At 30.9% G+C, this 22602-nt stretch overlaps 1 protein-coding gene across 10 annotated transcripts in view; it reads left to right on the top strand.

The window, feature by feature from the left end:
* Positions 1 to 20674, top strand: part of LOC141459325 (uncharacterized) — a 799141-nt gene extending 778467 nt beyond the window's left edge. For 8 of the 10 annotated variants that reach the window (XM_074138280.1, XM_074138274.1, XM_074138275.1 and 5 more), the window contains 3 exons: positions 875 to 1032; positions 6540 to 6750; positions 7354 to 20674. In XM_074138280.1, the coding sequence (XP_073994381.1) occupies positions 875 to 1032; positions 6540 to 6732 (351 nt within the window). In that variant the 3' untranslated portion in view covers positions 6733 to 6750; positions 7354 to 20674. Of the gene's footprint in view, positions 1 to 874; positions 1073 to 2507; positions 2593 to 6539; positions 6751 to 7353 lie in introns of those variants that run through there. The other 2 variants (XR_012461442.1, XM_074138283.1) reach the window with 2 other exon arrangements.
* Positions 20675 to 22602: the final 1928 nt, after the last annotated feature.

Genomic DNA, 22602 nt, shown 5'->3' with positions numbered 1-22602 from the left:
TTCGTTTTTGGTCAAGCGTGAGCAATCGCGGCACCTATCTTGCGGATAGCTTTGTCATGTCCAAATGTTGATGCAAAATATTATGTACCCGTTCATTCGAGATGCCCACAGCACTAGCAATCTCACGCACCTTCACTCTTCTGTCATCCATCACCATATCATGGATTTTATCAATGATTTCTGGAGTAGTAACCTCAACAGGGCGTCCAGAACGTTCAGCGTCACTTGTGCCCGTATGGCCACTCCGAAAATTTTGAAACCACTTGTAAACTGTTCTAATCGAAGGTGCAGAGTCACCATAATGTTTATCAAGCTTCTCTTTAGTCTCCTGAGGCGTTTTGCCTTTCATAAAGTAGTGTTTAATCAACACACGAAATTCTTTTTCGTCCATTTTTTGAAAATCACTCGACTTCCTCGATTCAAACGAATGCCAAACACAAAGAAATAGACCGATCTGGCTGAAACTTGGTGTGTGTTCTTCCAAGAGATGTTACTAACTAAACATAACCTCGATACGCGCCAGTAGTGCTATCTCTCTGACTTTGCACGGACTTTTCAAACGACCCTCGTACATATTTGGCATTGAAAAACATTTTTTCCTTTATTCGCCCGTTATTTGCCAACAATTGCCAATGTTGGTGGAAAAACCAACGCTATATTTCTAAATTTAGATTCATTACTTTTAGCACGTTTCTGCGGTCTTCTGCCACTTATTTCTTTTCCATAATATGAATATTCTCGAAAGCAGTTGAACTTGCTTTTACTGTAAGTTTCTAATTCCTGAACTTATTTTAAATACACATCTTTATATATTTTTACGCACATAATTTATTATTTACATGAGCTAATTAGTTTGTTTTGTATGTTGATTTAGAGCTTCAACTCTAGAGCTGCTCTGAACGGCCACATCCGTATACATGTTGGAGGTGGAGCTGGAGGTCGCGCTTCCACTCCCGACCACAAGAGACATAATAGTCATAATTCAGCGGGGTTGGAGTCAATGGAGGAATTTCCCTGCAAGATCTGTGGGAAGTAAGTGGAAACTCAGAGAGCCAGTCCCTGTTGGGCCCAGGTCAGCGACTACGGTCGGTCTTCTGTGTGGCCGCCCCTCAGCCTCTGTACTCATTGCCACTAGTGTACTCTCGCGAGGAAAAGCTAAATTTGTAAAACTGTCAATAAAATAATTGCAACTTAAAACAAAAACTGTACAAAATGAAAATAACACATATTCAGAACAATCTGTTCAAATTAAAATACCTACCAAAAGCTTTTATGATCTTCGAACAAAACAATTCTCTATACTAAAAATAACAGCTTAAAAATCGGATGTCATTGCCTATAATAATTTTTAATATAGATTAACTCTTCTGTATTCAGGTGAACAGAACTATACGCTAGTCACACTAATGAATTCATTAATTTAAAAAAATATCTGGTGAGAACACACACAGCTTTCTCATAGCACAATTCTTAAAGTTCGAAATACGCTTTAAACTTTTACTACACCGTGCTTACATTCACTATTATATTGGGAACTATCACAAAATTACACTTCTGAGAGTAGTTGATGCACTGGGAACCCCCAAAAAATTGATGTTCTCTGAGAAGAGTAAGCGTTTTAAAATTTTTCGTATCTAATGAAAAATGCATTTTACAAACTATATCTCCATTTTCTGAAACCGTATAAAAAAAAAAACTTTGACATCAGTCTATATCCACCCTTTTATCATAAAGTTGAAAACTGTATCTGTCTCTAAGTACTACCAGCATTTCATGAAGAGTTTTCTACCTTTTCTGACTCAATAATATTATTGGAAATGACTAATGGTGCGCAAATTATTTTTTAAATCAGCTAATTGTAAAAATTATTTCGTATAATCGAAATAAATAACATTACCGAGCACAAAGAAAATGATTTCTCTATAAAATTCCGAATGAAGAATAAATATCTCTTATTTTTTTTAAAGAATCTAACTGGGCGGCAGGATTTAAAAAAAAAAAATCATTTAAAGAAAAAGATAAGATTTTGCCGCTTAAAATTTCTAACATCATTTAAGTATGCATTAGTTTAATGTAATGGTATTGAGAGAAAACTCTATAATTAAAAGCGAAAGCTAGATTTGTAAGTCCTTAAAATTAGGTGTTTTTTTCGCAAAGCATTTTTTCTGTTTTTTTTTTTAAAGACATACAGTCAAATGAAAACATATAGCCAGGTAAATTTATGCCTCATCTATGAACCAAACTTTTTCTACTGGAAACCAAACCAATAACTTTTTCGAACGTAAAAGTCTTGAATTGAAATAACAGATAAAATGAAAACTATTTTCTATTCTAATGACGCAATTATTTTCACACAATTTTTTTTTTTTTTTTTTTTAAATAGCCTTCCCATACAAACGTTCGTTCCCACCTTCCCCCGGCCCGCAATAAGTTTTTCATTGTGAAATGCTGTGTAGTGCTAACAGATATTTTGCTGTATAATAAACTAAATGTGGGCTTACTTCTAGGGAAATTATGGCTGCACCACAATGATCTCAGTTGAGAAACTAATAGTCATAAAATCCAAAAAAAATACAGTCCATCAGTTTTCAGGTAGCGCTTTTCCTCTGTTGAAATTTTCAATTGATTTACTTTTTGACGAATAACAGAAAAAAAGAAAGAAAATAACCCAAAACGAGAGGAAAAATCAATGTTTTTTAAAGGACAAAAATTGGTATGGCTGTGTCCACTGCTTTAGAGCAATCGCAGACGCGTTCAGACTCGCGCTCTGCATGCCCTTGCCCTGTAGATTTTTTTTTTTTTTTATTTGGATCAAGAAGACAAAAGACAGAAATGTTAAAATTCTTGAAAATGATATTTTACCCACTTAGATTTTCTTTTAGAGTTAAAAATATTTTTTTAAAAAAAATCAGAAACATTTAGGTTTCTAAGTGAACAAGTGCTTACATAAGTTAAATAAAAAAAAAAAAATGATTTGAAAACACCATGAAATTAACATAGAGATTCAATTTTTTTCAAAAATAAAAACTATTGAACGCAGACTTGTTTATGGGAATTTATTTATAGAAAAATTACCGTTTTTCTAATTAAAAACATTTCGTTTATTGTGCTTTTCATAATATTTTATTAAAATATACTGATTGACAGCTGAAAGGCCTGTTGGTGGATCCCTTGCTAAAGGAATGCTTTATATTTTAATAATAATAAAATAAAATACTCCTGTAGTCCAGATTTAACATTGTCAGGTTTTGAATTTCTTTAATCTGGACTGGACTAATCAGGAGCCATAAAAGAAGTTGTATACCATGAAGTATTCAATTATTGTGATGGAAGTATATGGCCAAGGGTTATCATTTTAGCACAAAAATTGTTTGAGATGGATCAAAACTGGATTGCGCTTGACCATTATTAAGGTTATTCTAATTGCTGGAAATAAAATTTAGAATTTATAGAGTGTTCACCAAAAAAAAAATTCTCGTAAAGCTACATTTTATTAGTTGCCTTAAGCCTGGCTTACTTTCTAAGGTTTATGACTACTATTAAATACATATTTTGAACCAAAGCCATGCAGTTCACTGAACAAATGCCTTTTTATTTTACTCAGATTAGTATTAATAAATAATTATAAAGTTATTAATTAACAAGTAATAGTAATACACCCTTACAGTGTATTTTTCCTCGATGAAGTAAGTGTTAATACATTTATCGTGAGACGTAAATTGTCTAAAAATCTCACAATGGGACTATTCACTTGAACGTGAAGTATAGTACATATAGAAACGCTCCATGAAATATAAATATAATATAGATCTTGATAATTTGGTTGGGTCCGTATTGCTTAGTAATATCGTTTATTTGATTTTGTTGAATCATTCATGCGTGCTTCGTCGGATAATATCAACGATATAATATCATGTTCGGAAAAACGGATGTTTGTGGATGAGTTTTTAATTTCTTTAGGTAGAAAAGAGTAATTTTTTATATTCATCCCATTAAAAAATCTAATCAAGGTTGGTCTCTCTCTGGTGTGAAATCACGTTGGGATGATTTCTGAATTAAATACTGTAAGCACATGTTTGGTTTCGTACTTATAATTATTATTTGTTTTAAATGCTGATTACTATATAAGCATGTATTGTCCTAACCATTTTGTAAATAAATCGCATGTTAACTCATAAAGTTATTAATTAACAAGTAATAGTAAACAAGCAACTATCTCTATTTGGTCTGCATTACACCATAGAAGTTCTTTGGCAAAGGTGTTTTATCAAAGTTGGTTATTACCCACTTAGTTTCTTTCTTTAGTTTCTTTAATAAGAATGTGTCTCTCTTATTACATCACATAAAAGATTTAAAAAATTACGTGTAAGCAAACAATTATTGAAGTGTACCTTTCAGTTTGTTAGTGCTTGTATACATAGTCTAGCTTTACATATGTCAAATATATTTTTTCATTCTGATTGAGAACAGAAGGAAGAAAAAGAAACGTTGATGTAGTACTGTAGGTAGCTCTTTTTAATTTAAAAATATTCTTCAGAACTACATCAATCAACTGCTTAAGGAACTGCTTAAGGTGGACTTACAGAAAATGCGTTTGCGAAACCCATCCTTAACTGAAGAAAACAATAGTCACCGAGCGATTTCTCTCCATTGAATGGAGCTGTTATCTAACCTATCAGAATGTGTAATACCTTTTAGGTCATAGGAAGCTATGATGGTCAAAAACGTTTCTCAAATTTTTTATGTAGAAAATCATTTTTAAAAAATTCAAATTCTTTACAATAGTGAAGTCTTGAGCCCTTTCAACGTTATCAATCACGTTTCTTGACAAACATCTTTCATAAAAGATCTATGACAAAGAACTGTAACATTGTGATGCCTGCCTACCATAGCTATTTCTGTGTGGGTTCCAATTTTCCTAATTTTATGGTATAGCCATTCTTCCTCGCCAGTTGGACTTTTATGTTAGTTAGTCATGACTAGAATAAGTCATGCAGCGTGGTATAATAACCCGTTGAGAAGAGATTAGCTGAGCTTAAAACTTGAAATTAGAAATTCTCCAGGTTCGGTTATGGTTTCCTAAACAATGAAATTAGGGTACAAGAGAAATACATTTTTTAAAAAGAAGGTGCTATTGCTTGCGCAAACATACAGAATATGTAGAACCCGCGGCAAATTCTCTAAATCAGAGCCTTTTTTTCAACGGTTAGTCTAAAGTATAGTAAAAGCCTATGTCTTCAAGGGGGGCTTTACATCCAGAACCTAATGGTTTTGTTAGTTGCTCAGAAGTACTGGCAGTTGGTTCATTATTGTGGGCAGCTTTTATAATTTAAAATATAATGTGCCTTATTGGCACTTGTCTCTGAGCAGAAAGTTCAAAGCGTGCATCATAAGTGCACATCAGGCTTTCTCAATTCAGAAGAAGTGGGGTTACAAGATCCGTGGCAAGCAGAAAGACTACCACAAACTCACTTCAATTGAGTGAAAATTAGTCGCCTCCGTCCACTACACGTAGTAAATGGTAGTTGGACGTTAAGCCCCGCCTGAAAAAATTGGCGATTACTTTACTTTGAGTGAAAATTGATACTATGTCTGGCAGTATACGGCAAGTTTTCTCTAGGAAAGTATGCCATAAATTGACGAGGACAAGCGGTCCAGTCCCCTTAAGGGGTTCTATCGTTGTTAAGTTTCCCTCAAGGGCGTCTATCGTTGTTAAGTTTCCCTTAAAGGGTTATATCGTCGTAAAGTAAAGGCCTGCAAATCGATAAAGTTTGTAACTCAGAACAGGATGAAAATCTGAAAATTGGTGGTGAAAACATCTTTTCTGGTGAATCCATTGGTATTGGTTGCCGAAGCATTAAATAAATTAAGTAAAGGATTAAGTAGGGCCATTATCAAAAAAGGCCATAATATTCTTGTTAATTTTTATGCCTTGCTCTTAATTCGGGATGAGTATTATTTCTCTTAGACACTTCCTCTTTCATCTTTAGACATCCTTAATATATATTTAATTTCCTGATCGTTTTCGTGAAGATCTTCCATGTCCCCGCTTCCAGATAACAATTTTTGAGCAATTCGTTCACTTTATTAGTGATATTAGCCGCTGTGTCTCTGCTGGAGGTACAGTAAATTTTTCATTAATCTCGGTAGTTAGTTTCCAGCTTAAGGATGGCTAAGACGATTGTTGTTGGGATCATTGCTGTACTATTTTACTAATGCAGATTGGCTCAGGAAGTCCAAATCTAGCAATAGATATTTCGAATGATTTTTTATTTTAATTGTTTTGAATACTTCACTTTTGGTTGCCAAATAACAGTTTCATTCCAACATAAGTTTTATTTTATATTTTTAACTGTAACTTTTTAAAGGCGGGGCTAAGAATTTTTGTGTCAAAATTAAAGATAGACTTTCCTTCTATTTATTTTTGCCCTCAGAAATTACTTGGAGCCTTTATTTTTATAAATACTATATTTTAATTTCTTTTCTTTTTTTTAACTATGAACATTACTAGAATATTGGTTCACAAATTCTCTTTACAGAATTTTCAACAAAGTAAAAAGTAGAAGCGCACATATGAAATCACATCGCGCTTCAGACGGTGAGGCCCGTAAAGGTGCTAAAGTGGAAACGGTGAACAAAGATTCCAGCACAGATAGCAATATAACGGCCCGCAGTGTCTCGACTGTCTCTTCATCTTCCATTGCACTCCTAAGACATCCCTGCGACCGCTAATTTTGAATTAAACCACAGGTATTAAAAATATTCTGTTTTATTGGTTCAGTTATCATTAGATTATTTGATTTATAATATTTGCTTGATTAGATATTATTAGATGATGGGTTCCATAACTATTTTCAGAGTTTCAAGTAGGCTCCTTCGGGCAAACATAAGAAACTAGCATCACTTTGTTAATAAAAAAGTTCAATAGTTTTTACTTTCTCTTATATCTCGTATTTTCTTTTCTATTTATGTTGTCAAAATTAAACATACTTGGACTCCCAGTGCATTTAAATTATGCTTTATTTATTTAATGCTTTGTAACAGTTAATGCTTTTTTTTGGTACCTTCTGGGTTTCTGTTCTGGGTTGTTGTATAATCGTTTTTATACTATTTAAAGTACTTAATTAGAAATTGGGGTTATTTTACTAATCAATCGAAAGTTGTCATTGAAATAGTTTCTTTAACTTTATGTTTTTAATTTTGCGACCCTGTTATCGCTTTTTGGGTTAAATTATTAAACAACGAACTAGTATAAACTAGCTTTAGCGAAAGTTGCCATATTCTTGTAGGGTAATAATGTACTTTAAGCACTGTAAAATGGAACTAAAGGACACTAATATCATGTTATTACAGGTAGTGCTCGCTAGCTGCTCAGGTATTCAACCAACCATGGACTAGAGAATTAATTTTTTAATTTTCCTTTTTCTTTTTTTAATTTTTAAACTTTAAAATTATAATTTAAGAAAAAATTAAAGAAACGAAATATTTATAACTTTCACTTCTTTAAAATTATGAATAATTAGTTTTTAAAAAACTCAAATGAGTGATGTAAATATTTTATTCAGGAATTATTTTTGTTTTTAGATAGACAATTTCAAATATCAATGTCATTTGTATAAACTAATTATTTCAACGAATGTTAAAACAGCCTAGTTTAAATAATATATATACTTCTTTACTCCGGCTCGAACGTAAAAAAATGAAAAATTAAAAAAAACTTTTTTGATGTTGGTGTTCATAATAACAATCTATATTTTTATAATAATTTTATTAATAACTGTTAAATTATTCCAAAAAGAAAGAAAGACAAAGTAATATATATATTTTCGTCCTTTACATTAAAAATAAAATAAATTAAAAAAGAAAAAATTATAGTTATAAACCAATAAAAACAAAGAATGGTAGCAACCATTTTTGTTTTCATTAAATTTGATTGCTATAATTTTTAACAATTTTTTTAAAAAGTAAAATACATATATATTTTTTTTTTTAAATAAAAATAGGTTGTGTAAGCTTAAATGGAGAAATATATGTTTACCAGTATTATATTTATTATCTTAGATATCAGCCATAATTTTGTGTTTTCTCTTAGTTCGATTTTGTGTTTATTATGTTTTGAACAAATTGGTAAACTAATGTGAAAAATATAACAATTTTCATAATCATTTCGTCAATTTCTTAAGTGTAAAAAAAAGAATTAATATACTTATATATATTAATTAAATATATATATATGTATTAAATATGTAAGATCCCTTGTCAATATAGATGATTTGGAGATTTGTGGTTTGTGCAAAAAATAAAACAAAAACCAATAAATAAATTATCTTTTAGGCTAACCCTAAGAAAACTCAACTTTAAATGGGATTACTTTCTGTTCAAATCATCAGGTTATCTCATTGGCACTAAATTTATTATCTTCTCTTAAAAATTGGTATTTAGATGTTCTTCAAAAACGTAAAAAAAAAAATTTCCAGATTTTTTACGGTTATCATCTGGATTTGTCTGGAAAATTCTGGACACATTCCAATTTCGGGAAATGAGGAGGTATAATAGGTTGGTGGCAAAATTAATCTTTCTAATCTCTTTCCTTTTTATTAGTTCCAAACCTACTGTTTGACCCGTGCCCTTAAGGACTTACAGTTTCTTGGTGAACTACCTTTCAGACGGAGGATTATCGAATATATAACTCACCATCAAAAGGGATTGGTATCTGCTCGGAGAGTCTGGGCTACGCTGAAGGCACTCAATTTTTGTTTTCCTCAAACTTGGTGCTGTAATGTTCTGAGAAACTAGAAGAATTATATTTTAACAAGCATGTTCTTCTAATCTGAGGGGCCAAGACATGAGGGGTTTTTAGGGAGTAAGGAGAGGAGATTGAAATTTCCATCGGTTTGGGCTCAATGATAACCAGAATGTAGAGTGTGTATGTTAAAGAGGCATTTAGGCTCATACCCTTCTATTGCAGTACCCCACCAAAAGATGGTGAGTTTCAAAAATATAATTCCGTTTTTGACACCTTGTTTGCCATCATAATTATTAAAACAGCATTATGGGCAATGGCCGTACATATCTATGGGAGACATCAAACCGTCGGTGGCAACCCAGGATAATAAACAGAAGTAAGATATATTTATTTACATAAAATACTCTTTACTAAAAAATATTTTCTCTGCACAGGCCATTTTCTCCCCCCAAAAAAATTTAAAAAAATTCTTTAGCATCTGTACTGTTCAATTAAAGTGTTGTGCAATTATATATTTATGTATGTATATAGATATAACAATCAAAATTGAATTATATATGTATACATAGATATTTATATACTTTAGATAAATGGAGAAAACTTGTTTCAATTGTTTCCTCGTGTATAGTCAATTATCGTCATATTAAGGCTCATATTTTAGTTGTTGCTGTTAGTTGGCTGTTTTCTTGAGGAAAATAAAATGGTTGTCATAGCCATAAGTTAAAAAAGAAAATATTAATAAATAATAGCTCTTCTAAAGAGAATTATTTGTTTTTTTTTTTAATAAAGAATTATTTACTGTACATTTAAAATGCAGAAAAAGAAAAAGAAAATATGGTTGAAATGCTCAAAAAATGAAATATAAAAGAAAATGTTTTATATCTTTAATTATTAATGTAATTAAATATAAAATACAAAAATTAAATCAATGTTTTAATAAACATTTTTAAAAATGTAGTTAAGGTATGAAAAATACAAATTAATTAATTGTAATTTAATATACTTTTCTGTATTATGGGATCCTTGTGAAAAATGGAACTCCAAACTTTTATTCAAACGTATTTTTGAAAATAGAATTTAATGTGCCAATGTGTTTTCCTTTTTATTTTCTAATGAATTGTAGCAACTTGTTTCATTAGTAGGGTCTATTTAGGAAAGAGGGACACTTTTAACAGGGCTGGGTTTGTCGATTTTGATTTAGCTTGCCTTAGTAAGAAAAATAATTTAGAGTTTAATCAATTTAAAATTAAATATTCAGTTAAAATTAAATAAACTAACCAATCAAGGCCTACGAAAAACGAAGAAAAAATAAATAGTGTGAAACACATAAGACTTTCGTTTACTGTAATTATTACTATTCCATTTGAAAATTTTTCCACTACTACAGAATTTTACTGTATGTGTATAGTTATTCCTTTATCTACCTACGATAGATACGACTTCTCTTATGAGGAGTAAGTGAAAATTAAATTCTTTTACTTAAACTGTAATTAACTTAACCTACATGCTATATTCAACATCACACACACTAGTCTCAATTTTATTTATAATCGCCGTTGCGAGATTTTTGAGCTAAGTGAAGACATTTTTTGTGGTAATTAAAGATTTTTATTTTGGAGCCATTTAGGGAAATGGTTTAATTGTAAATCTTGTTGAGTGGTTAGTTTTCGTCCCCTTTGAAGTAGCATATTTCTAATCTATCTAGGTGAACCAATTATTGTTCTTAAAATTTGTTTTACAATATACCTGTATGCGTTTTATATTTATTGAAACAGCTCTTCTTCACAGTGGGTATTGCAGGTTAATATTGGCCAAATCAGCAAGGTACAATAGTTTTCCACTTTCAGATTTTAATTTAGATTTTCGGTTCAAATGGACAGCTGCTACAAATAAGCTATCTAGCATAAGCTAGATCCAGTATTACTGTTAATAAGTTTTTACCAGAATAGAAGTCGAACCACAGGCAATCCAAGGTACTTATTAGTCTCATCTTTAGTCTCACATGACATGTATTCGGTGCATCCTTATTAGTAGCGAGGCAATCCAAGGTACTTATTAGGCGAGTAGTCATCTTGAAGAAAAAAAACGTGGTTTCCCACTTATTTTAGGTAAACAGGAGCTTCTATTCGGACAACTATGAGGTTATTTTTTAATTGCTTACTTACTTGAACTTTTGTAATGCGACGGTTATTTTTTCATTTTTACAAATAAAGCTGTATGTTCAACACTCTCGGCAGTTACTAAAACAGAAATTTGGAGATTGTTATACAAGTAGATATTGAAGAGAATCGTCCAAGCCACTATATTAGAAATCCAGCTTCTCCTTTAGAAATATTTATTATGTACTGAGACAAATGATCATGTGCAGTTTAGTAGCCCTATGAAAAAACCTTATCAAAGTTCTAGAACTAGATGTTAAAAACCTCCGTATGTTGCTAAACCTCAGAATGTCTGCTGAGTTCATGCATGCTTATTAACCATTGATCACTAGAATCTAGATCTAAATTTAAGAAACCTCTATAGTCAAACTGAAAGTACGGAATGTGTTTTTTTTTTCAATTGAAGACGCGTCAACATCTGAGATTACTGGTGCCCGGAGTACTAAGCAAATCCTCTTCCTATTTGTTGTTACTATCAAGATGCTTTTTAATTTTCTTTATTAAATTAGGTGCTTAAGTATAATGTAGGAAATAACCATCACAGATTTTTTTTTAATTTTTCGATTCTATAGATGTAATTTCAGCTAGTGATTTTGTAACTATGCAAGCTCAGTTCAAAAAACAGTCTTGGTTGTTGTTTTCTACTTCATTCTGTTCGTCAGAAAATTTCAAACACAATTTTTTTTCAAAGTAAGTACTTAGCATAGGATAAACAAGTTTTCTTTGCTAGCCACACTTACAATGTCTGAAAAAAAAAAATTTCTTTAAATTTTCTAATTCATCTCAGAGCAGTATGAGAAAGTAAAGAAATGTTACAAATGTAAAGTGGAAAGAAGGAAACAGTTTTCAATTTAAAATAGATTTGAATATGTATATATTATTTCATTCTAATTGGAAAGCTGAATTCAAATTTATGTTAAAAATTTTTAATTTAGCAAACTAATTTTTTTTTTTTTTTTTGTAGAAAAAATTACAAAATAAAAAATTATCGCGATATTGAAGCCATAAGTCATGTGATTGCACGGACACATATAAACTTTTTTAAAAAAATAAATATTGAATTGTTTTAAATATTAATTTTATCTTAATAAAACATGGTCGTATGGTGAATATTTTATTGTTTCCAGCGTATGGAAACGATGGATCTACAGGATTGAGTGAAGTTAAACGTTCGCTGTTACTTTCACAGTATACCTACCAGGCAGTATATTATGTTGTTATACAAAATATCTTGGGAAAAAAAAATCATAGAAACATGTAAAAAAAAAGTAATAAAGATCAGTAAAATTATTATATGACGTGGTAAACATATTGAGTTTAAACTTAGAGAGAAAATCCCTGAAGAATTGGAGGAAAAATTGCGAGTGAAGGGATTTCTCACTGGTTCTTAAATTTTTGTGCCCGATGATTTTGGTCGATATAAAATCCATATCCGAAGACCGGCAATGCACTGAGAAGGTTCCGGACGCCAATCTAACCTGTAAACCTTGAGGAATTTTTATTTTGTAAACCTCGAGGAATTCATTCGATTGGTAAATATTTTGAGGTTCTTTAATTTATTCATTCATAGCTCTCAACAAATTGGTATAACTCAGTAATATCAATTCAAAGTACCAATATTAGGAGAGAAAATTTGAAGCTGTGAAAGTAGGAGATAAAATTGCGATACAGTTGGTTTACCACCCAAGTATTTCAAGGAGCACTAGTGTGTTTCATCAAGGATTTTAACACTGTGATAGCCTAATGTGAAAATAATTCAGAATGTTTAGATAAGACAGTTGCTGTTAAGACTCTCTTATTAGGATGGACGACGCTGGAAACCTGGCACGAGGCAGGTTATCACGTGAACTTTCTCTGTTATCATCACACTGCGAACACAGTCTAATATGTCTGATTTTTTTAAGGGCATTCTGTTGTAGCAAAATATTGCTTACTTGAGGAATAGGAGTAATATAAGACTTTTGTGGTCTCGCGGTTGTGAGCAGTGGATTATAACTTCATTCAAAACTGGACACTTTTTGGCACTTAAATGCAAAAATTATGAATAAATAAGGCCCGTAAATATTTTTTAAAATTTTTTTAAAGTAAGCTAAGAAAGAATATAAATTAAGGCTAGCAAACTTATCGATCGATCCAGTCCAAACCTTCTAACCGGCCAAATTTATAAATGTTAGTTGAATATATTATAAATATATATTAAAGAAACATTTTTTATTGTTTTTGTTTTAAATTTATCTTAAAAAAAAGTAGATGTTACGTGGACGAGAAGCAACAGATGAATGGTGTGACAGTGCCTTTATTGGTGGTTGATACACAATACTAATAACAAGTACTAAACTTAAACAGGCACTAAAAAATAATTTTCTGAGCAGTTTATCTGTTGTGGAATTAAGCAATAGATATTTTAAGCCCCTTTTTTTAGATGTAGTATTGTTAAATTAAAAACAAAATGAAAAATTATAAAATATCAATTATTGTAAATTTTTCATTGTTTATATTTAAGATAAAACGGAAACGATTTGGAGGGGTAATGTCATTTAATTAAAACAATATTAATTACACCCTCTCTCTCACTTTTTACTCTGTGTTGTGATAATTGATAATAGTGAACTTTTTAAATGTAATGTTTAAAATTCCCTTAGCAGAAAGGGCATGTGAAATAGGACAGATGTCCAGTAATTCGCTAATGAAACGGTTCCACTGTAATACATGTTTATAAAGTACAAAGAATTTGACTTTGTCATATAATATATCAATCTTAAACTTGTCTCTTTGTATTCTTTTTTTTTATGGGCATATAAATATTCAATGTAGTATGTTACAAAAAAAGTTGAAAAATTCACATTACTTTCTTTACTGAAATTTTTAAAGTTTTAACTGGCACAACTTCTTTAAAACTGTAAACTTTTTATTAAATTTTAGTTTGGCTTCAAAATTCATTACGGAATCATTATGTCCCAGCCCGGAGTTTTGCCATGTGCCATATTCGGACCTTGCTTCTTTATTTCTTCACTTACCAAAAAAATGTAAATCATATTGGTGTCATGAGTATGGAGCAAGGTTTTTTTTTTTGTTTTTTTTACATCATAGTACGTGAAAGCCAAAATTAAATTTAATCAAATGTTATGAGCATATGAGTTTGCAGAAAGGTACTGGGCTGAGCTTAACAGCACGTTTTATTATGAAAATCCATATAATTTTGTAGTCCTTTAATATGTTAAAATTTCAAAACAAAAGAAGAAATAGTAAACTAAAACTTAGAGAATCGCAGAAACTGGAACAGATATGAGTGTTTCATACCAGTTATTTTTTTTTCAAACAAACTGAATAAAAATTTACGTTCAATATTTAGTATAATACAAACTGTGATGTATTCGGTATTTAAATAATTTTGTTTACAGTGTTCTTTTCATTAGCGAATTTCTTTCATCTGAAATGAAAATAAATAATATTTAAACAAAAATATATATTTTCAGGCCGCCATGGGTCTGTGGATAAAATCAATTTCAGGAATGACAATCCTTTTTATTTATTAAATTTATTTTCCAAAAAAATAATAATTAGGAAAGAAAATTTGATTACATTGCCCATTTGTATGAGGGTCACTTCCTTTTATAAGAAGAAAACTATATCTGTATACATACTTGTTATACTTAAATGTTTGTTATATTAGATGAAGCTGTTGGTAGTTACTTAGAGTTCAATAAAAAAAATTAAAAAAAAAAAAAAAAAAAAAAAAAAAAAAATGACTGCATCGCAGTATGTTACAGTATTGTTACCCTGGTGCTGGACAAATACTCAAAAACGAAACAACTAAATTTATTTATGTAATTTTTATTTTTAAGTGATTTATTTCTTTTATTGACTATTGTATAAGGATTTGGATATTTTTTTTTTTCTTTCTTTCTAGGAAGGATTTAATGCGCAAGTGGTTGTCTACAGCCCTACTTTGCTTTGGTTTTACTCTTACTTTACTGGGCCAAGTTAAAGTATTGTGTCAGTGTTATCCTAAATTAATTATAATTTCACAGCAAATAATTTTTAAGAAAAACTTTTTTGACAGTGAATTATTCTGAATTCTACAAGCTTTAGTGCAAAATTCTAATTGTAAATTAAGTTATCGAAGAAGTTTTTGAAGCTACTCACTTGGCGTCGAGAATTGTTCTGGTGGACTTGGAGTTCATCTGGTAGACTCAGACTGTATTTTCCGTAGCTCCTGACATTTGAGCTCATCCCAGTGCATTAGCCTTTTTTTTCTTGCCGTAACATTCTTAGACTTCAGATCTTGCAGTTTCTTATTCTAAAAGGGTTTATTATTTATATGTCTTAATTATCTCCTTACAGTTTAAAAAGTTAAGTGCAAGAGTTGATTTAACGACAAAAGGTACACAAATTGTGTGTAACACAATTCAGCAAGTACCCAACATTTCATTCATAAATCAATCCATTATGTCAGCCAATTAAAATCGTTCAAATAAGCTTATGTGCTTTATTTAAATTCGTTTCAAATCTTTTCCCCCATTTTACGGATACATGAACTATTAGGGCTATCCATAGATACATATACTTTAACTTTGGTTTTAGACAATGTTTTCATGAATCCTACATAAGATATGAAAAACACATATACTCTACTCTTAAACTTTTATAATAAGTGATATCATTTAAGAAACTTTACAACATTAAATTTTTAATAATATTTTTTAGAATTTATTTATCGCAGACCCTTATACTGGCCATTTTCTTCTACATTTTTTTTTTCATTGAAGATAAGCCACACCATTTAACTTAGATTGATAATTATTTTTGATAAATTTAAATCACAGGAATAATTTGGAATAGAATGCCTGCTTATTGCTATTTATGAAGATGTAATTTAAATTGTATCATTATTTTTGATACAATAGCCATAATAAGGGCCTGTGACATCTAAAAAATTCTAAAAAAATAATGAAAATTTAATGCTGTAAAATTACTTAAATGATATCAATTGTTACACAAATTTCCAAAATTATGTAAGATTTGTGAAAACATTGTTCAAAGCCGAAGTTAAAGTACTCAGAAAGCCCCAACAGTATTAGTATAAGATCAAAAAAAATTATTAATAAAACACAAGCTTTTTCGAACGTTTCTAACTGGCTGAAATTGTGAATTAAAGTATGAATGAAAAGTTGGCTACTTGCTGTTTTTTTGCACGTTTTTGTCGTTTAATCATCCCTTGTACTTAACTTCTTAAACTGTAAGTTTGTGATAAGAAGATTTTCGTTCCATTCGGATAGATTCCTTTTGTTTCTGGTTGGGACAAATTTTATATACCTAGTGATGCATAAATATTCGGATATCGGTAATAATTAGGCTAATTAATGCAGGGTATAGAAGGTTAGAATTTTTTTAATAATGTCTTGTGGTTCTAGACACCCACGCACATTTACATTTGTCTTCAATGTTACGTATTTTCCAGAATCATAAAGCCTATTTATTTTTCTTGTATACTTTAAAATGAAAGTAATAAATAAATATTTCTATTACCATCTTTCTAACTTTAGTAATAATTGATAAAACCGTTTTCTTAAAAAGTCTGACCTTCAAATGTCCATCTTTAAAGTTATACATCCGGTTTACAGATTTTTTTAACATTTAGAATAAGTTATACTTTCAATGTAACTTGACATTGTATAGGCGGCGGAACTGTAAGTACTGGAAAGGTATATTAAAAAAAAAATGCTAAAGTTGCTGCTCCTACAGAACTCCTAAAAAAAATATACTTATAGGGAAAACGTTTCAAATAAGTGGAACGTATTTGTAGGTAAATAGCTCTTTAGTATAAGAAAATTGCTAAAAGTTAACTATAATTGTGGGAAGAAGATACATTGAGAGAGAAAAATTCTTAAAAGTTAAAGGTTAAAAAAAATTGGTACCATGATTGTAGGAAGAAAATGCATGCTGTGGGAAATTTTTAAAGAAAATTTAGGAGAAGAATTAGGCTAAAAGTATTATGGAAGTGGTACCAAGTTAGTGGGAAGAAGGTGAAGTACAACTGTTAAAAGTACGAAGTTTGTGGTAGATGGAGGCTGAGAATTTATTTGAAAGACAAGCAATTGAATATGTCAATGTATTCAGTATTTCTAATTGGTGCCACAGGACTCTAACCCATAGGATCACTGTCCATTCTGGCAACAAAGATTTGGGGGGGCTGTGACCTTCGCAGATGTATTGTGCCCGCCTCCAACACCTGGAATCTAAATCTTCTCTATATACAACTATGCTGCCTATCAGGAGGTTACGTTTTCTCCACCTGCCCATAGAATCTGCAGGCGCTGATGCGTTTCAGGCACAGCTTTGCTTTTTCAAGTGTCTTTTACCAATGTCATTTGAGAAGATCCGTTAGCATGAGCAGCTTATTTTTACTTAGACAAGCCTAAAATCTCTTCTAGTCATTATTGCCGAGTAAAGCTCTGCTAACAGCCTCTCCTTCTTGAGCACCTCTTTAAGGCTCCGCTCGCTAATCCCAATGAAGGGTTCAGGCCCCATAAAGGGGCTTTACAGAGCTTTACCTCGTCAAGGTGTACGCCTCTTCATTTCCCATCACGCCGAGACCTGCTCTCAAATTAGGGTATCTCAATTTTTTGTCTCCACTTCATTGAGTTCGCTACTAAGTGTCATACCATTTTTTGCTAATAGCACATGAGCTCAGCGCTTTAATGGTTGCCTGGTTATCGGAAGGAATTACTATCAATATATCAATGATTACTATTTTAGGGAAGGGATTAGCTATGCAGTAAGCGTATTGGATTCCCACGCGGAGGTCCCGGGTTTGAATCCAGCTACTGGCCCTTAGATTTTCAGACTTTTCAGTGATGGACAGAGTTATCTGTAACGAGAGAACACAGTCCAGAGGCAGGTAGCGCCCTTAAAAAAAGCTCCAGGCGCCAATAACCTCAGATGTTGACGCCTCCTCTCGACCACAAGGTGGGGAGTAGAAAAATCGAGAATTACCTCTTTCTAATCTGTGGGACAAGTCCTCAAGACTCCCATCGTGAACAAACGAACCAGACGTTGGACATTCTTGAGACAGGTGCACTAGTCTTGTACAAGGAATCAGATTCTCTAAAATTATTTAATGACTCCAGAGTGTAGATATGATAAAGAGTATAGACAATATTTCCAACACAATGTTGTCAAGACTACAGTATTCTCAGGACATGCACAAGGGGAACTATTATCCTAAATTCCACAGTTCTTGAAGGCCTGTTCTAGAGTTATTTCTGTCATCAATTCGTTTGCACTTAAAGGTTGAACAGGAATGTAGCTTAGAAAGAGGTCATGCACTAATCCTGTATTGTGGGGTTTAAACCAACAAGAAGTAATAACTAAAATCCTGTACAGTAAAATTAACTGTCAATGATAGATGACAAAAAAGTAGATTCTATATAAATTAATAAGCAAGCATTATTGCTTATAATGCAATATAAGCATTATAACTTATGTTAGCAATCATATTACCGTAATTCACCATTTGTCTACTATCTTGAAAGCGTTGTACGAATTTCACGCTGCCGAAATTGTATAGAATTAAAGATTCAATTTCCACTTTCTCTTACTACTAGTAGGAGAAAGTATTGCAATCCTACAAATTTGCATTTTGAGTTTTCTAGAAATATTTGTTTTGAAATCTCTTGAGTTCAAAATGATACGCTACTTCCCTTACATGCTTCACGTATTCCAGAATATCCATCAAAACAATTTTCTGGCTATAAAGCATTTCTATACAATTTATTTCTCGTTCGGTGCCAGTGTAACAAGATAAAACCCAGTTAAACGCTAGATGTTTATATAATCACCTGTGTTACATTAATAGTTTTAATTATTCTTGTGGTAGGGAACAAGCTCTATCCTATCCAGTCTCCTTTCGGTACATTGCACCTAAGTTTAACTAAAAAACATCAGGCTAATTTTTTGATTTTACAAAAAAAAAAAAGTTGAAGAAAACGTTTGTTCTACACACGATTTAACAAAAACGTGCTTCTCTTAAAATCAAATTTTGCGTGGGGAAAAAAATTCTAAAAGTATTATTGCCCTTTATATGAGAATAAGTGTTAAATAAAGGCAAGTCAATTTTTTCTGGTGGGCTTTTCGTTCAACTAACTACCTAAGATAGTTAGGGTACGAAATTTAAATAAATCAGCTTGAATGGATTCAAAGAAAATTGCAAAAAAAAATTGATCAGAAACTTTGCACATGCTTTAATGTTTATTCTTCAAACTCAGGATTTAGACAGTAAATTAGCCCCTAATTAATTCTGTAATGGGATAGTACCAACTTCGCACTAAATCAGCGAACTTTAAAACGTTAATTTCATGTAAAAACGCAAAATCGAAAATTTAGAAGCTCTCAATACTTCCTTAAAGCGAGAAACAAGTAAAAATAAATAAACGCACATTCCTAAATGATAGATTTACAACTAAAATGGTGTCAGACGAGATGGTATCTAACAGAATATCCAAGTTTTTGGACATAAAAATTTCCAAAAATTTGTTAGACCACAAAACTTGCCAGTAGTAAGAGAAAAGGAAATGAATGCAGGGCTTGCTTTATGGAAAGAGAACAAAGTGTAAGCTTGGCGCATTTATCCACTCCTAACCTTTGTGATGTTTCATGAGCTTACGTTAACTTCCTCTTCAAATTTTATAGTGTGGTGTAAATTATGTAAGAAATTTAAAAAAAAAAAATGAATACATAAAAAGTAAAAAAACAAAAAATAGGTATTAAATTTAAAAAATGTTAAAAAAAAAATAATAATTTGATTATAATTCCCTTAACTTTTTGCTTAATGTGACTCTGTGCCTAGGAACTTCATCTCGTGCCAAAGAACATTCTCAAAAATAAATAAATAAAATATATTAAAATAAATAAAGAATACACTTGACCTGATCTCATTGCTTGTGTATCTGCATTGGAATACAAATAAATAAAAGATTTGCTCCTTTTTGTATATATTGGAATAACTTAGAAAGTTCTGAATGGTTCATGTGATTTTTATTGAATTAAAACAAAGGATTTAAAAACTAAATAATAATAATAATAATATTCGGCCTACTGCCAGTAAACTTCACAAAAATCAAATTTATCAAAGAAATGGCAAAAAAAAAGTTTTGTTTTCTTTTAGTGCCAGAAAAATAAATAAATAAATTAGCAAGTACCGTCGTCATGCATTTTGTATATACTATATGTGTGTAGTTGTAACTTGAAGTTTCTTTCTTAATTTTTCTTCCTTTGTTTTTTCTTGAATTTACATTGTATTTCTGTTTGTTTGTAGGAAAGAAAATCAAGGAATTTATGCTATGGGCAAAAGGAATTTAAGTTGTAGTGAAAATTTTGTTTTACAATTAATTTTCAATATTCAAATTTTCGGACTTACATTTATGTATTATTAAAATTATTTTACAAACCTTTCTTACTCCAAAAATTTTCCGTTAAAATTTGCGAATAATTTTCTCTTGTTACAATTCACAAAATAGTAATAACCCAGATAATTCGTTTCAATATTTGCATGGTGGTTACAAATCATTATTACCCTTTCTTAATTAATAACTTTTTAAGAATATGACTTCCCAGAATCAGTATTCCTGAGAAATGAAAAGCCTATACCCGTTCTCCTAAAACCACTCTAAAATGAATTCTTCCTCAAATTGTTTTAAGTAAAATTACAAAGATCAAAGAAAATCGTTGGGACCTATTTTCAATAAGTGAAAAAAAAATGTTTGTATTTCCCAAAAACTTACCGAATAATAGCCTAATGTAATACCTAATTTTCTTTCGCCATTAATCTAGGGCTGTATCCCTATTCAGGCTGCGTTCTATAGATTCAGCAATCAATGTTCTAAGAGATGTTTTGCTTCCAGGTCAAAACTGCTGTTAAATGAGAAGCAAGTGAAAGCCAGCTTTCACTCCAACCTTTGTTAAATGTTGCTGCAGTTAATTGTGGCACAAAGTAATTCAAAAACCTTTCGTGCCATACTTGCCATAATGTCCTTCCGAGGGGTTTTGAACTGAATCTTGATTGCTAACAGATCTGCACTGTTCATGTTTATTTTCTTTCGTTAAATATTATTGCCTTGCATTCATGCTTAAGTTTGGCTACCGCCATAAGGTCGCATCCTGCTTATGGCAATTTATCAATTTTCACACTGGGTAACGTAGTAACCTGGTACTACTAACAACAAAAATAATATGAACTTGAAAAAATATACTTCCAGTTTTTCTAATTTAGAAATTTGGAAACGAATTATATGATTATAATCATTATGAAAAAGTAAACATCGTAGAATGTATTGAATTGGCACTTGAATTGAATTGGAGAAAAATTTAATATCACTCACTATCACCATAAATCCAAGTTGAAAAGTTCTATCCTGGATAATCTGCGCGTACGTAAGGCCCAAAAAAAGTCCTTTCGGGATATAAGACCCCAAAACTAAAAACTCGATTCTCAAAAAAAAATAAACCAAATGTCAAAGTTGCCTATGATTTCTTAAAATGACCTTCATGACTTTCTCTTGCCTATAAATTCTAAATTTATATTACCCCACCAATTTTTTTGTATAAATGTTTTTGTAGAAGACCGAAAAACAAGCATTTTCTGAGATTATTTAATTTCAAAAACTGGATATCATCATTTCTTTAAATCATGAAGTTCACCTGCAGTATATTCCAGATCTAATAGAAAAAATGTTATAGTTGGTCGCTTGGCGTACAATCTCTACTGAGATATTCTCTATGGATTACTAAAATGGATTTTATTGATAGATTGTGTTTTCCAAAATTATGAATGAATGTATCATATTCATCATGAAAATTGCCCTAAAACATATTCCTTATAAATTAAATTATTTTATCTCAGATAGTTACAACTTGACAATTTGCTCAAAATATAATATCTCTTAGTATATTATTATTTACATTTTAACTTTATATTTTCACTACAACTTAATTGAAAAATACAATTTTTCAAAAACTTCCTACAATTTAAAATGTTTGATAATTAGATTAAAAACTTATTTTTATTCTTGTGTAAGTTTTTAATTTAAAAAAAAAAAAAAGTAGATTTCTCTGATAAAAGGGTACCTATTGACAAAAATTTCTACTGTTCTCATATTCCCTTGATTTAGGGAATTAGTTGTTACACTTTCCATGTATAAAAAACAAATAAAAATAAAATAAAAAATAAAAAAGATGTAAAATTAATTTTATCCAATTCAATATTTTTCAATTTATAAGGGTGTGCATGAGTGTTTGCCATAAAATACATAAGTTAAAACTAGAAAGGCTTTCCATTTATTTATATCCAACTTTTTTTTTTTTTTTTTTACGGAAATGTTATTTCACTGGGGCATTCCGAATTTCCACTCAAGCATTTAATTTATAATTAGCACTAAACTAATTGCCTACAAAATTTTGATTCTTTTTTTTAATACCAGTACACATCGTATTATGATTTAGTTGGACATACACTAAAACATAAGATAAGATAAGATTAGATAATAGTCGGGACGGGACCTAGCCCCACGGCACCGCAGCCACAAAAGACTTATTGTGCCAGCCCCTTCTTAGTTCTAGTAAGCGAACCCTCCCCTCCTAAAGAGGTTGAGGACTTTCCCTACTAGTTCTTTTTGCGCTACTATCTCCTTCGGCCTCAAC

Source organism: Rhodnius prolixus, unplaced genomic scaffold (genome assembly GCF_049639745.1).
Source record: "Rhodnius prolixus isolate KJV_2025 unplaced genomic scaffold, Rpr scaffold_11, whole genome shotgun sequence".
Taxonomy (NCBI): Eukaryota; Metazoa; Arthropoda; class Insecta; order Hemiptera; family Reduviidae; genus Rhodnius; species Rhodnius prolixus.
Note: the sequence above shows the minus strand (reverse complement) of the source record. Positions and strands in the feature narration are given on the sequence as shown.